We start from the raw sequence: 16,272 nt of genomic DNA on the forward strand, positions 1-16,272 counted from the left end.
AATTGTAATAAATTTTATTTTTATTTTTTTATAGTTAAAATATTTTTTTTAGTTTTATAATTGAAATTTTTGAATCTTTTAATTCTTATTAATTAAAATTGTTCAATAACATTGTTATATTCAAATTCTTTAAAATTACTACTAGGTGATAAGCTGTTAAATATTTAGATAATTTTAAACTATAAGAATTAAAACAAGATATTTTAAATTTTAAAATTTAAAAGAAAAATTTATTACTTACCAAAAGAATATTTTTTTTATTAGGACGACAGAATAATTAAAGCCTGATAATAAAATAAAAACGAATAAGCCGTCAAATATTTTTAATAAAATAAAATAAAACTAACGCCGCCAACTATAACTACATAACCATCACCACACACACTTATTCACAGCAATCACAAACACAACTAAGAAACCAAACCAATCAGCGTTGTTCCAAAGAAACTCCACATGTCACGTCGCCCCCACGCGCCGCCGCCGCCCCCGCCGCCGAGGCCACTCTACAAGCAGCAGTCGTGGTCGCCGGACACGCTCCGCGACGAGGCCTGGCAGCGGCGGAAGGACAACAGCCACCACATCAGCGGCGACAACCACCGCTGCAGCCACCGGCTGAGCAAGAGCCTCTCGGAGGACGACTTGGACGAACTGAAGGCGTGCTTCGAGCTCGGGTTCGGGTTCGATTCGCCCGAAATCGACCCGAAACTATCGAACACAATCCCCGCTTTGGAGTTGTACCATGCCGTTAACAAACAGTACAATCACCACAGCTTGTCTAGGTCATCCTCTTCGTCTTCCCTTGTCTCTGACAGCGACATTGCTAGCCCCACCACTATATTCAATCCTGGTAATTCCTCTTTCAAAAATTCATAAATTTGAATTTTAATATATTAACTCTTGTTGTTGTTAATTCAATTATACTGTGATCACAATTATAATTGTACAAATTTTAAGTCGTGTGAGTTGTGGCGTAAGTGGTTAAGGATTCGGAGTTAACTCTCTCATCTTTTTTATGGACGCGGTTCAATCGTCGCTAGAATTGCATTTAACAGGCAATCCTCTTCAGAAAATTCCTTAGCATTAGAGACTAGCCAGTTAAGTAGTTGCAATTGAATAAAATTGCTTACATATTAAACTTGTACATTAGTCTCTCTTTTTTATTGATATAAATCTAATGATAAGTATACGAGAATTTACAATAACTAACATATCATGTTCAATTATTTAAGTTAGATTCTTTGGTTGTATAGTAGTCTTTTAAGTATTTCATTAGGGTTCTGCTTGGTAGAATTAGGGATTTTTCCATATGACCACTTTCTCAGTAAAAAAGAAATTGTACAGATTTGATTTTGTGATTAAATTTATAAGTTTTATTTTAAGTTTGGTGTTGTCAATTTGATTAGATTTTGAGAGCATGTGGTTATAGTAATCTTTTGAGTAAGTATTTGCTGAGAGCCTTAGCATTCTACTGTAGAATTGGATATGTCTTCTTAGTTCTGATTATACTACTTTTCTCAGAAAAAATATTGTTAACATTTGATAATATGATTAAATTATTAGGTTTGTTTTAAGATGGCTGTTGTCAATTTGATTGATTTTTGAGTGAATGTGGTTATTGCGAAGGGGATGATTTGGCTGCGAAGAAGACTCGTTTGAAGCAATGGGCGCAGGTGGTTGCTTGTTCAGTGCGGGAATCTTCTTCATCTTCTTGTTCAAACCCTTCCGACCAAGTTAATTACTAGTTTTTGAATACCTCAGACATGTACCAGAAGCCCGCAGGAACAAGACCATTGTGAATTAAATTGGACTCTGATTTGTTCATAGATATTCTATGGTGGTTTCTTTTAAGTTTTTTTTTTTTATAAAAGATTTGTTATTTATGTTTCACAATTTGATGTTGACTAATGTAATATAGATGTGGCTGTGTACATTTGCGGACTCAAACATTAGTTGTGTTAATTTGAGTTCTTTTGCAAGTGGCTAGATGTCCGAGGAGGCTGAATTTAGGTTGATTGACTGGTTGGTGATTCTTTTCAATACAAATGTTAGCATTGATGTGTTTTATTGTTCATGTAATTCATATTATGTCTTGGATGTGTTTTTTCTATGTTTGGTAGATGTTCACGCAAGTCACTAACATATTAGTTGGTTGCGTTAAAAAACAAGAGAAAGGAAGATAAGGAAAAGAAAAATAGAAAAAAAAACACTTTTTTTTCTCATTTGGAATATAAAAAGTGTAGGAAAATTTTGGATGTAAATCTTAAATTAAAATCTTTTTTTCTCATATGAAAAGAGAAGGAGAGGGAAAAAAGAGAAGTATTTAGAAAGTATTGAAAGCTTTTAAAGTTTCTTTTCTTTCTTATGGAAAAAGTTTTTAAAGTTTCTATGCATTAATTAAGTGTATTTAATTTTAATACTTTCCTTTTTATTTAATGTTTTCTTCATAATTCATAAATCATAAAGTATAAAGTATGAAGATTTGAAGGAGTATATAATATTACTCTTTAGGCATAGTTTTTTTAGATAACTTTTACGGCTGTTTCGAGAATTATATTTTTTAAGAATGAATAAAATCAGTTTAATTGATCAGTAAGAATATTTACACAAGTTTTCTGGTAATCAAATAGTCATGTAATATTTTATCATATACCTTAATGTAATAATAAGAGTGTAATAAGAGTAATATGATATTTTTATTATTGTAGTAAAAGAAAAATTAAATTTGAAAAAGTAAAATTCCCAGCTCTTTTCATGAGAAAGTTTTTGTGGGAAATTATTTAAAAAATATCTCCAATTTTAAAATGGATACTAGACATGACAAACTATGATTCCTAACCTAAAATTCTCAGGAAATTAAAAATTTATCTCTTATCCAACGTCTCATAGGCTTAGTCTATTCCTTTATTGAAATGTAGATATAAAATGACATATATTGTCAAGTTATGATTGGGTCCCGTATAATTTTGTGTTGAGCAATAGCTAGAAGGAACATGGTTTTTCCTTAAGTTGTGATAGGAGGATACACATTTTTCAACTTAAAGACTCAATTTGCAATTTATCCAAAATCTTAATCTTAACTACATACATTTGCCTATAATGTTCCACATAAACTAAATTTACAAAATAATGGATGATCAATCTGCTTCTTCCATTGGTCAAAGATTGGTTTAGTGACAATATGGACTTGCTCAGTTTTCAATGAGATTGGTTAATGATAATATGAAATTGGTCAACCTATTTCTTAAATTAGTCATTTTCATTAAGAAAATGAATTAAAAAACGACTAAATTAACAATTTAAATTTTGACTTAAATATATATATTTTTATATTTGTAAAATAATCAATTTCAATTTTATTACCTAAATTATCTTTTTATTTTAATTTTACTATCTAACTTTTTTTTATGTTTGACTTTAATAACTATTATCACTATGGATCTCTTAAGAAAAGATATAACATTTTATTAATATATGATATCAGATGTAACATTTTATTATTCTATTAAAATGAACAAGATAAGAAAAGTAAGGCAAATTCTAGCGTGGAGACATGTTACAAATGGTTCACGGGTGGGGAAGTTGTAAAATGGTTATTGTAGCTTAAAATAATAATATCTGGGTTTTGAATAAAATGGTTACCAATTAAAACAATAAAATAAAAAGTTGATGTTGCTAAAATATAAAAAATTTGAATAATAATTTCATGAGTTTTTGTTAGACCGTGAAAGCTATGTTTTAGCTTGAAATAATAAAAGGAAGGTGTGGACGGTGCTGTTGGAGAGATTTATGGTTCGTTGGCAGATGGGGATGTTAAGGTGTTCTATTCGGGGCACAATATTTGTTCTGCTAACCTTTCTCTTCAACCTTCAAAACAAACACGACGGAAAGAACGATAGAATCCAATTCTCATCACTTTATCCTCAATATCAAGCACGGGCAACACAGGCAAGTGCCTGCGCAAAAACCTCCACACCAGGCACCACAACTTGTGTTTTTAATGGAGGGTTAAAATGGTCCATCACAATATAATTTCATTTTAATATATTTTTAAATCAATCAAATATTCATTTAGTTTTTTTTAATCTACACCGTCCAATTATTTTATTTTATATACAATGGTAAAAAGTGAGGATAAAACTGATTTTTGACTAATAAAAAAAAAGTTGTGCACTGTTGGTGGTTCACTGTAGAATTTACCTCCCAGAATAAAATAAAATAAAAAATCAGTCAGAACTCAGAAACTTCCCTGGTAGAAATTCTAGAGGATTTTCCCAAATGTCACCATATAGGACAATTGATAGAGAGCTACTAGCTCAATAAGGGTAAGCACATCAGAGAATACACTACAACTACTAAGAAAAAAACTCAACAATTCATTCATAATCTTAATATACCCAGCTAAAACTTTAGGAGACTGAAATAAAAGCTCAACACAACTAAAATATAAAAGGCCCATTTCATTTCTGATCTTTCTATCTACACCTTCATTTTTCTAAGTACACCACTTTCTACCTCTCAGTTGAATTATATATACCTATTCGGAAAATATATCTCTGAAATTATGATTCATAGTTCTAGAATTATACTTTCAGAATGAATATATATTTTTTTAATAAAATATCACTTAAGAATTAAGATGATTGACAAGAACTTTAAAAAAAAGATGATAAATGTTTATCTTATACCCATATTTGTTAGTATTATTTTCATTCTATCAATAGTGTTCTTTAAATTTTATTTAAAATTTAAACTTTATTATCCTTTAAATCCTAATTTTAAATTATCTTCACCATATATTCCTTATATAATATTGCATTTTGATTATTACTATACAATATTTTGTATTTTTCTTCATGTGATATTACGTTTCAAGGTATGTTCATCACTACATATATTATGCACCTTAATTACAAAGCAAAGCTTTTGACGATGATTTCTTTCCTTTAAGTGCATTCATTCATTTTCTAATCCAAGTCTACGTCAACAATTCAATGTCACATGAAGTTAGTAGATGAACATACGTTGAAAGATATTGCCACATGAAAGAAAATGCGAAATATTGTATAATAATGATGAAAACACACTATTATATAATGAATATATGATTAAGATAGTTTAAATTAAGGTTTAAAGAATAATAAAGATAAGATGTAAATAAGATTTTAGATAGAATTTAAAGAATACTAATGATAAGATAAAAATAACTCTAACAAACATGGGTGTAGTGTTTATCATTTTTTTTTAATTCTCGCCAACCATCTTAATTCTTAAGTGATATTTTATTGAAAAATATATACCTATTTTGGAATTATATTTCCAGATCTATGAGTCATAGTTTTGGAGATACATTTTCGGAATAGGTATATGTAATTCCAGAAAGCAAAAGAGGTGTACTTAAAAAAGGGAGTATATATAGCAAGTGCCTTTCTGGTGGAAGTGCTTCGGCCAAGGGTTAGAAGTCATTCTAACGGGCCTTCTATTGCCATAGTGGGACGGCCCACTATCAACAATAATTCTAACACTACTTGCACACCTTTGAATATGGTATAACCACCAATAGTGCTAGTTTGACCTGGACAATCGAAAAGGAAAAAGGGGATGCAAAACCAAGTGTTCCCTTTATGACAACTTCTAAGTATGGTAATTTGGACTAATTGGGATTATGAGTTTTTCTCGGCACATCTAATTTACTATATTAGTTTTCTATGAGTATATAGACCTAAATACATCATTGGTAATTTTGTATTCCTATAAATATGCAACAATGGATTTTCTATGAGCTTTTCACCCTGTAATCTTTCATCCCAACTTAAATACATCATTGAAGTTGTAGCTGTAAAGAGAAAGCTGCTGTGATCTTTCCTTATAATTTTAGCAAGGTATTTCCACAACAAAATATTGACTATCCATAAATAAGGAATTCAAAGTTGTCAAATGAAAAAACTTAAACCTACTTACAAGACTTACAAATTGCTTAACATTCATTCACAGCAGAACTGGAACCATGACATATTTATTCAATTGATGATGAGTCTCAATCGTTACATAACACATATAGACTTTTTGGATACATTTTCATCCTGCACACTTTTAAACACACCCCTTTCCAAAACCCAATCTTCTATCATTTTTTGAGAATTAACAGGCTGGTCAGTAGGCAAAAGATGGCCAGCCCCCAAAACCACAACATTGGTTAGAGACTTCCAATTCTGAACATACCCAGCAAGCTCTCCATTAACCTTCCATATCTTCCTTTCAGTATTCAGAAAATCTACAATCCCTTCCCATTTCATTGTCTTCACCCAAACCTCTGTTTGAACCACACCATCCCTCAAATCATGTTGACCTTGATATAACAAAACCCTGCTCCTACCCAACAAGTATTCCACCATATATTTAACACTCTTCATAACATCAGCATGTAATACATCCCCAACAACATCACTGCATAACTCGTACACAAACGATTCATTCACCCCCAAGGCCTTCTTCACCTCTGCAATGTTCAAGAATTGTTCAACCAAATCATCCTCATAAGGAGCCTTCCTTGTGTAGTCATACAAAGTAGCCAACCCTGTCATGTTTTGCAACATATTCAACACTTTGTTTCTGGCACCAGTTGCTTTACTCCAATTCCCCATCTGGGCTAATCTAACTGCTTCCAATTGAGCTTTCTCCAGCCCATTCTTTTGCCTCTGATTGATCAATCCAACATAATAAGCATTCAGAGCATGACTAACCACTTGAGTTTCCGGGTCGGTTAACCCATCCCCAATAGCCACACCAGCCAAATTCACTCTTTCAGAAACTTCCAACTGTGCATTTTTCTTCAATATGTAATACCCTATTGCAGGCACATACTTTCCAGCATAGCTTTCACCAGTAATATAAATAGGGCGATGCTTGAAAACAGGATCAAGTTGAACAAACCTGGTTATAGCAGCAAAAAGGTGCTTTGCAACAGTGTTTTGATCTTTTGGGATCTCTTCTGGGGTTGAGGCCACACTGAAGCCAGTTCCAATGGGATTATCAAGGAAAAGAAGTCCAAAAATTCTATTCCAAGCACCAGGGTTGGACTGTAGGGTGAGTGATTTGGTGACACGCCAGGGTCCAAGTTCATACAAGTTGCCAAGCATTGAGGAGCAACCAGGGCCACCTTGGAGCCAAATGAGAAGTGGGGTCTGGAGGAGAGGTAAAGTGGAATTCTGGGCTTCATAGAAAGCATAGAAAATGGAAGAAGTGGAAGTGGTGCTGATTGGAAGGTAACCATACTTGTTGGGAAGAGCTTCTTTGGGGAATAGATGGGTTGATTTTGAAGAAGCTGAGACTGAAAGAGTGCTTAGGAAGAAGCAGAAAAAGATTGGTGTCTTGAATTTGATGAAGAGGGATGCGTGGGGTGACTCCATCTATGAATGAGATACAAGTGTCAAAGCTGAATGTGGGAGAAAACTGTTGGATTTGGATACAAAGAAGTGTGAAGTGAACCATCAAAAAGGGGATCTCATCGCATCTCATGCGTCATGCCTCACCATCAGCAAACTGGTACGTAGAAGAGTCCAAATAACTTTTGGAAACATTAATTTTTTGTACAGTTGATTAATGAATTAAAACTTTTGAAATAGTATATTAGAGGAGTTTTTTCTTTTTCTTTTTTTTTTATTACCAAAAGCCCAAAGGTTGTTATCTTATATGGGTTATTTTTTTTACACCCAACAAATTTCTTCTACTCTTACATATTTTAAAAAATTTCAATTTTATCTTTTTTTACTTTAAACATGTGATTTTCGGGTTATTAGTACAATGTTTTAACTAAATGAACTAATAGATCAATTATGTTAAAAAATAATTAATGTCGCTATATATAACACTATAATTTTTAATGTATATTTAATACACATATATAAGTTTAATAATAAATTTTGTAACAATTATTTTTTATCTAATAATATTTTTTTCATATATAAATTTTAAATAAAAATCATAGATTTAATAAAATTTATATATATATAAAAGAATATTATTAGATCAAAATTAATTGTTACAAAATTTATTATGTAAACTTATATTTGTAATAAATATACATTAAAATTTTTAGTGTTATATATAATCACGTTAATTATTTTTTTTAACATAATTGACATATTAACTCAATTCAATTGGTTAAAGTGTTGTGCTAATAATACGAAAGTCATAAATTTGAGACTTCAAGTATTCTTGAATCTTGTTTGTGAACTTACTTCTATTTTGTCTAGGGAATTACTTTAGGATCATAGATTTTATAAATTTCTATTTTATTTATAATTTTTTCTTTTTATTAATTATTTTTTATTAATTACTATTACTATTATTATTTTATATATTATTAAAAACAATTAATATAATATTAAAAAGAAAAAACTATAAGTGAAAGTTTCTGTCTCACATACATTAATTGCTAAAAAAAATATCATTACGCATCGATATGAAAAGAAAATATGTGATATACAAAGACATAATTTAATGTAATATGTATGGATCCATATAGATTAGACAAATCTGTATGAGGTTATATGGATTATTAATCTGTAGGTTATCTGAAGAAAAGAAAAAAAGAAAAAAAATTAGTAAAAAAGAATAAAATTAAAATTTTAAAGATATATCGGATGTAAAACATATTTGTTAGATGTAACAAGAATAACGCACGTTATATTCAGTAGGTCCTAGAAGCTGGAAGAAGTCAGCGCGTTGCTCTTAATTTTAACTTTCCTCATTAAATCACACTGGCTTGGTTAGAGCTCCTCACTGTTTTGATCATTATGATAAGTCCTCAACTTTCTTTTCCAACAAATGCATCGAACGAGCTAAGTTAAGATTAGAAATATTTATAAGGGAAAAATATTACAAAAAGTAAAGTGAATTAACTTTTTCTTTACAAGTTAAAATTAGTTTTTACACAAATTAAATTCATTTTTTTTAAGAAAAATTAAATTAAAGGGATTTTATAAATTAATTTATACACAGGTTAATTTTAACTTTAATTTTTATAAATATTTATTGAAAGGTTTATTCAAGCAAAATGAAAAGCACTGGAACGGCTAGATGCATCTAGTGAATTCTACTCTCTATCTTTAGAAAATGGTTTGATAGACATTCACAATGTTATTTAACACCTAGTGAGAAGAAGAAGAAAAATATAAAAATAATAGAATTTATGATATGATAAGAAAAAAAGATTAAGAGAAATAAAAATTATTCATGAAATATTTAAAATTAAAATAATAGGATATTCATGTATATTACTCCAATCTTTAGGCTCTCCTAGAAGAAGTTTCATAACTTGAACTCTACTCACTTTACATTGACGTCTATAGCTTAAGGGAAAAACTGAACTCAATAAAGCTAGGAAAATCTCAAAACTATTCTACCGCCAAAATAACTAACATCATAAATGATGGCATACCTTGAATAGTTGAAGGAAACGACCTCACTAAGCTAGCTCTAGGTGGTGTTCGTGAGAGCGTTGAATGGGTGCATAAGATTGAAGAGAAAGGCCAACTCTTGATTAAATTCTATGAAGCGACTGTTTGTTCTAGTAATGTGGTAAGGACTAAGAAGCAAAGGTGACACTTTTTAACCCCAAAAAATACACGTGATTGTCTTATTCACTTCTTTAACAACATAACAAAGCAATTGATTGTTAATATCCCACTGTTATATCATCGATTAACATTATTACCTAATACTAAGAACTAATACAAAAAAAAATCTTGGAAGAACTAAAAAAATACTAAAATAAAAAAAACACCATATTTTCCTGGATAAAAAATTTATTTAATCCCAAACTTTCTGTCGCTTCCATATTAAGCAATCTGATACTAGTCCCTTTTTGTTTCTTATTGCAAAACACTGAGTAATCTTGTCTTGCCGTAGGCATTAACAAAAAAAAATTATGATTTTGGATTATACCCAACCCAAATGGACATCCGCTTTTGAAAGATTGCTTCGTTAAAGGAAGGCTAAGGAGTTTGTTTTAGCATAGTCTGGTGACATTTAAAACTATTTTTGCTTTTACAAGTAATTTTAATCCTGATATAAAATTGGAAACACTCCATAGCTAAGTGGTGCACTAATCATCACATAGAATTATAGAAAGAAAGAAAAAAAAATACTAAACCTGCTTAGCCATTCAACATTCATCTTTGGACTATGACAGATAACTTGATCACTGGGAAAAATAGTTCTTGCAATGAGATTCTTAAACCTCATCGATTAATAATCTCACTCTCACTCACGGTTTAATGTCGCTAGTTTCACTACAAATACAACGAAGTGAAATTTCTTGAAACATTTTTCTGCTACACGCTTTTAAACAAACCCTTTTCCAAAACCCAATCTTCTATCATTGCTTGAGAATTAACAGGCTGATCAGTAGGCAAAAGATGGCCAGCCCCCAAAACCACAACATTGGTTAGAGACTTCCAATTCTGAACATACCCAGCAAGCTCTCCATTAACCTTCCATATCTTCCTTTCAGCATTAAGAAAATCTACAATCCCCTCCCATTTCATTGTCTTCACCCAAACTTCTGTTTGAACCACACCATCCCTCAAATCATGTTGACCTTGATATAACAAAACCCTGCTCCTACCCAACAAGTATTCCACCATATATTTAACACTTTTCATAACATCAGCATGTAATACATCCCCAACAACATCACTGCATAACTCATACACAAACGATTCATTCACCCCCAAGGCCTTCTTCACCTCTGCAATGTTCAAGAATTGTTCAACCAAATCATCCTCATAAGGAGCCTTCCTTGTGTAGTCATACAAAGTAGCTAACCCTGTCATGTTTTGCAACATATTCAACACTTTGTTTCTGGCACCAGTTGCTTTACTCCAATTCCCCATCTGGGCTAATCTAACTGCTTCCAATTGAGCTTTCTCCAACCCATCCTTTTGCCTCTGATTGATCAATCCAACATAATAAGCATTCACAGCATGACTAACCACTTGAGTTTCGGGGTCGGTTAACCCATCCCCAATAGCCACACCAGCCAAATTCACTCTTTCAGAAATCTTCAAGTTTGCATTTTTCTCCAATATGTAGTACCCAATAGCAGGCACATACTTGCCAGCATAGCTTTCACCAGTAATATAAACAGGGCGATGCTTGAAAAGAGGGTCAAGTTGAACAAACCTGGTTATAGCAGCAAAAAGATGCTTTGCAACGCCGATTTGATCCGTTGGAATTTCTTGTGTGGTTGAGGCCACACTGAAGCCAGTTCCAATGGGACTATCAAGAAAAAGAAGGCCAAAGACTCTATTCCAAGCACCAAGGTTGCGTTGAAGGGTGAGTGATTCGGTGATGCGCCAGGGTCCGAGTTCGTACAAGTTTCCAATCATGGAGGAGCAGCCAGGGCCACCTTGGAGCCAAATGAGAAGTGGGGTTTGGGAGAGTGGTAAAGTTGAGTTCTGTGCTTCATAGAAGGCATAGAAAATGGAAGAAGTGGAAGTGGGACTGATAGGAAGGTAACCATGCTTAGTGGGGAGGGCTTCTTTGGGGAATGAAGGAGTTGGTTTTGAAGCAGATGGTGAAGAATCTGAGACTAAGAGAGAGCATAGAAAGAAGCAGAAGAAGAAAAAGACTTGGTTTATGATCGTTGACTCCATCATCTCCTGGTGTATAAGAGCTGAACTAAAAGCTCCTACTTTAGTAAAAACGTTAGGTTTGGATTATTGGATGCAAATAAGAAACAAAACAAAACAAAACCGTGTCTATGCCTCGACAGCAGTGTTGAATGTTGATTAATGGCATGTTGGAAGCCCACGTTACATTCACGTTCCACGTCCTTTTTATTTTATTATTTTGAAAAAATTTATTATTTATGAATCTGGTTCATTTTCCATCCACATTCAACCTATATTTTTGCAATATATTTGCAACCACCAGTAACAAATCAAGTATCCATCCTTCATCTCACGTTCTGATAACAAGTTTTGAGCTTTATGATGGACAGACTCTATAAATAGGATGGGGTGCTCTCAGTTTTGTATCACCAAACCCACTTCTCTATTCAGAAAAAATACACAATCTATTCACTGAGTAAGGGTCTGGAAGAACAAAACTGCCTTTCAGGTTCGTGTGTGTGCTGCTTCGCGTTCGATTTGCAATGGCTGGATGTACGCTCGTAATATTTTAATTTCCGCTGTTTGATCTGAATATGCCATTTAAATTGATTTGCATGTTTGGATCAATATATGTATCTTTTTACATTTGGTATCAGAGCCACATAATGCATCTGCCTTGCTTTTATTATGCTTTGTTCAATTAAAGAAAAAACTGAACATTAATGGTTAAACGAATTTTATTTTATTTTTTTTAAAAAGGAGTGTACATTTCTCAAAGGGCTGAATTTAATATTTAAATATTAAAAGTTTGTGGCTGAATTTAATATTTAAATATTAAAGGTTTGAACCTTTTTGGGAAGCGTAAAAGGAAGCTAACTTTTATATATTAAATAATGTGATATGTTGGGCGGCTGGAGGATCAAGATGTACATGCAGATGTTTACTGATGTGAAATTGTTAATACATATTGTTTTTTGAAAATATTAAATAAAGCATGACTTGATCCAGTGGTTGATGTGGTTAGTATTATCTCTTTGTCGTGGGTTCGAATCTTATTAGTAGCCTTTTTGTTGTTTGTTTTCTTTTTAATTAATTAAAAGGAACGCATAAATGAAATGAAAATGCCTTAGACAAGTATTGAACCCTTGCCCTACAACATGAAATGACTCCTTTTGCTGCTAAGCTATTATGATTTAATTGTTTATGAGGTGCAGTTCATTTATATTTATAACTTTTGAAGGATAAATCATTTATGCACAAATGGTTTAAAATTGTGTGTCTCTAAGTTATGCTGAACATGCAATATTATGTTAAATACTGGTATGCATTGGATTTGATCCTTTAAAGTTTATTACATGTTGAATGGTATACATGTAATTTTTGTGATTTAATATTGAGCACGTTTGTATTATTAAGTATGTTATGCAAAGATTATTTTTGAATGTTAAGTGATTAATATAATTTTATTAAATTAGAGAATAGTCATAGCATCTTTAATTGAGTAAAATTATATGCTAAATTTATAATCACATTAGAAATATTAATTGTGATTAATCATATGTAATGTGATGAAATCTACCCACAGGAATTTTGTTGTATTTGTATGATTAATTAGGATAAAATATTAAATTATATTTCTTAATTTACCCACAGGAATTAAGGAAAAGAACATGATTTAATAGTTTTATCATAAAGTTGCATGATGAATCTAATTGAGTAGGACTTTAGCCCACAGGCAAGTTTTGTGTCACTAGATTCATATATTGAGACATGATTTGCATTGGCAAAACATGACATTTGTTTAGTCTTAAATTTTCTTAATAAGCATGTGTGTTTGTTTGCAGTTTCACAATCTATAAATATTTCTTATGACCTTCCCATTTTGAAAGGTGATAATTATAAGGTTTGGAAGGAAAAAGTTCTCCTTCATTTGGGCTGGATGGATATTGACTATGCTATAAGGAAGGATGAACCACCAGCTATTACTGAAACTAGTGAACCTGATGTTGTTGACCTTTATGAAAAGTGGGAGAGATCTAATCGTCTCTCTGTTATGTTCATAAAAACCAACATATCAGCTAGTATCCGGGGTTCAGTTGACCAGCATGATAAGGTCAGAGATCTGTTGAAAGCCATTGATGAACAGTTTACGACCTCTGAGAAGTCGCTTGCTAGCACACTCATTATGCAATTCTCTTCCATTAAGCTTACTGGAATGAGGGGTGTGCGTGAACATATCATGCACTTAAGGGACATATTGGCTCAGTTGAAAACCCTGGAAGTTACCATGTTTGAATCCTTCCTGGTACATTTCATTTTGTGCACCCTACCTCAACAATATACACCCTTTAAAATCTCCTACAACACACATAAGGATAAATGGTCTATTAATGAATTGATGACCATGTGTGTTCAAGAATAGGAGAGATTGATAATGAAAGAGGGTGAAAAGGTAAATTTGACTACTTCTACTTCTGGAAAGGATAGGAAGAAGTCCGTAGGCACCAATAAATGAAGGATTCCGACTCAACCAACAATTAAAAAGGAGTCAAAGTGTTTCTTTTGTAAAAAGAAAGGACTGCCCCAAATTTAAAAGTTGGTTTAAGAAGAAAGGTACACCATTTACTTTCGTTTGTTATGAATCTAATATGATTAATGTGAATCATAATACATGGTGGATTGACTCTGGTTCTACAATCCGTGTTTCTAATACCTTGCAGGGTATGGAAAGCCTAAGGAAGCCAGTGGGAAGTGAGCAGTGCATCCACTCAAGGAGTAGGATGAGCTCGCATGTAAAGGCCATTGGAATGTGCATCTTAGTTTTAAGTAGTGGCTTTAAATTACATTTGGAGAAAGTTTTTTATGTTCTTAGTTTATGTAAAAACTTAATTTTTGTTTCTAAACTTGCACCTTTGAGATTTTATTTTAATTTTACAGACTTCGGTTTTAATTTACTAAATAAATCTAAAATTATTGGTTGTGGTCAATTGGTTGATGGTCTTTATTTGATTGAATTGAAAAGCGACGCTACTTCTATGCACGTTTCTGTTGGGTTAAAACGATGTATTGTGAATGAAGAATCCTCTATGTTATGGCACCGGAGATTAGGACATATCTCTATTGAGAGAATCAAGCAATTAGTAAATGAAGGAGTACTTAGTACTTTGGATTTCGCTGATTTTGAAACTTGTGTAGATTGCATTAAGGGTAAGCAAACTAACAAGTCTAAAAAGGGTGCAAAGAGGAGTTCTAATTTTTTAGAAATCATACATACAGACATATGTTGTCCAGACATGGATGCAAATAGTCTGAAACACTTCATAACCTTTATAGATGATTGTTCACAATATATGTATCTCTACTTACTTCATTCTAAGAATGAAGCTTTAGATGCCTTTAAAGTTTTTAAGACTGAAGTTGAAAAATAATGTGGAAAACAAATTAAGATCGTGAGATCAGATAGAGGTGGGGAGTACTATGGTAGATACACAGAGGATGGACAAGCACCAGGTTCATTTGCGAAATTTCTTCAAGAACATGGGATTGTTTCCCAATACACTATGCCTGGTTCTCCGGATCAAAATGGTGTGGCAGAACGAAGAAATCGAACCTTATTAGACATGGTGAGAAGCATGAGGAGTAATGTAAAGCTTCCTCAATTTTTGTGGATTGATGCTCTTAAGATGGCTGCGTATATATTAAATCCAGTTCCAACCAAGGCTGTCTCAAAGACACCTTTTGAGTTATTCAAGGGTTGGAAACCAAGTTTGCGACATATACGCATTTGGGGATGCCCGTCTGAAGTGAGAATTTATAATCCACAAGAGAAGAAACTAGACCCTAAGACTATTACTGGGTATTTCATTGGATATGCTGAAAGGTCCATCCAACAACACTAGGATTGTGGAATCAAGGAATGCAAAGTTTCTTGAAAATGACTTGATCAGTGGGAGTGATCAATTTCAGAACATTTCTTCTGAAAGGGATCACTATGAAGCTGAACCTTATGGGAAAAGTAATAGATTGGTAGTCATTCCCACCCCTCAAGTTAAAATGGGTGTTAGACAACCAGTGATTGAAGTTCCACAAGTTGTTGAAAGTGATCATGTAGATCAAGTTATTTGTGAGGAACAACATGATGATATTGAACAAACTGGTGAAGAATCAGTTGAACAAGTTCCTCAGCAAGATGACCAATCAACATTAAGAAGATCTACTAGAATAAAAAATACAGCAATTCCTAGTGATTATGTAGTGTACCTACAAGAATCAGACTACAACATTGGAGCCGAAAATGATCCTGAGACGTTTTCACAAGCCATGAGTTCTAAGGAATCAAATTTATGGTATAATTCTATGAGGGATGAGATGGATTCTATGACATCTAACCAAGTTTGGGATCTCGTTGAGTTGCCTGTTGGTGTAAAAGCCATCGAATGTAGATGGGTCTTCAAAACAAAGAAAGACTCAGAAGGCAACATTGAGAGACATAAGGCAAGAGTTGTTGCTAAAGGATTCACTCAAAGAGAAGGAATCAATTACAGAGAGACCTTTTCCCCTGTATCTTAGAAAGACTCTCTTCGAGTAATTTTGGCATTAGTAGCTCATTTTGATCTTGAGTTGCATCAAATGGATGTGAAAACGACGTTCCTGAATG

The 16,272-nt window shown here is 32.6% G+C and overlaps 3 protein-coding genes across 3 annotated transcripts; 1 reads left to right on the plus strand and 2 right to left on the minus strand.

The window, feature by feature from the left end:
* Positions 1 to 377: 377 nt before the first annotated feature.
* LOC114419747 lies at positions 378 to 2,071 on the plus strand. Its single transcript, XM_028385524.1, has 2 exons — positions 378 to 847; positions 1,624 to 2,071. The coding sequence occupies exons 1-2, from the start codon at positions 454 to 456 to the stop codon at positions 1,740 to 1,742; spliced, it is 513 nt and encodes a 170-aa protein (XP_028241325.1). The 5' UTR covers positions 378 to 453; the 3' UTR covers positions 1,743 to 2,071.
* A 3,811-nt stretch (positions 2,072 to 5,882) lies between these two features.
* LOC114419748 (serine carboxypeptidase-like 50) lies at positions 5,883 to 7,552 on the minus strand. Its single transcript, XM_028385525.1, has one exon. The coding sequence runs from the start codon at positions 7,404 to 7,406 to the stop codon at positions 6,042 to 6,044; it is 1,365 nt and encodes a 454-aa protein (XP_028241326.1). The 5' UTR covers positions 7,407 to 7,552; the 3' UTR covers positions 5,883 to 6,041.
* A 2,570-nt stretch (positions 7,553 to 10,122) lies between these two features.
* On the minus strand, positions 10,123 to 11,749 carry LOC114419749 (serine carboxypeptidase-like 50). The gene has a single exon (XM_028385526.1). It carries the CDS (start codon positions 11,658 to 11,660, stop codon positions 10,335 to 10,337), a length of 1,326 nt encoding a protein of 441 aa, XP_028241327.1. The 5' UTR covers positions 11,661 to 11,749; the 3' UTR covers positions 10,123 to 10,334.
* Positions 11,750 to 16,272: the final 4,523 nt, after the last annotated feature.

This window comes from Glycine soja, chromosome 7 (assembly GCF_004193775.1).
Source record: "Glycine soja cultivar W05 chromosome 7, ASM419377v2, whole genome shotgun sequence".
Taxonomy (NCBI): domain Eukaryota; kingdom Viridiplantae; phylum Streptophyta; class Magnoliopsida; order Fabales; family Fabaceae; genus Glycine; species Glycine soja.

Excerpts from the sequence above, each read along its gene's own strand:
- LOC114419747 (XM_028385524.1), top strand. The coding sequence starts at position 454 with ATGTCACGTCGCCCCCACGCGCCGCCGCCGCCCCCGCCGCCGAGGCCA. Across the intron at positions 848-1,623 it reads CACCACTATATTCAATCCTG|GGGATGATTTGGCTGCGAAG; the intron begins GTAATTCCTCTT and ends GTTATTGCGAAG.
- LOC114419748 (XM_028385525.1), bottom strand. The coding sequence starts at position 7,406 with ATGGAGTCACCCCACGCATCCCTCTTCATCAAATTCAAGACACCAATC.
- LOC114419749 (XM_028385526.1), bottom strand. The coding sequence starts at position 11,660 with ATGATGGAGTCAACGATCATAAACCAAGTCTTTTTCTTCTTCTGCTTC.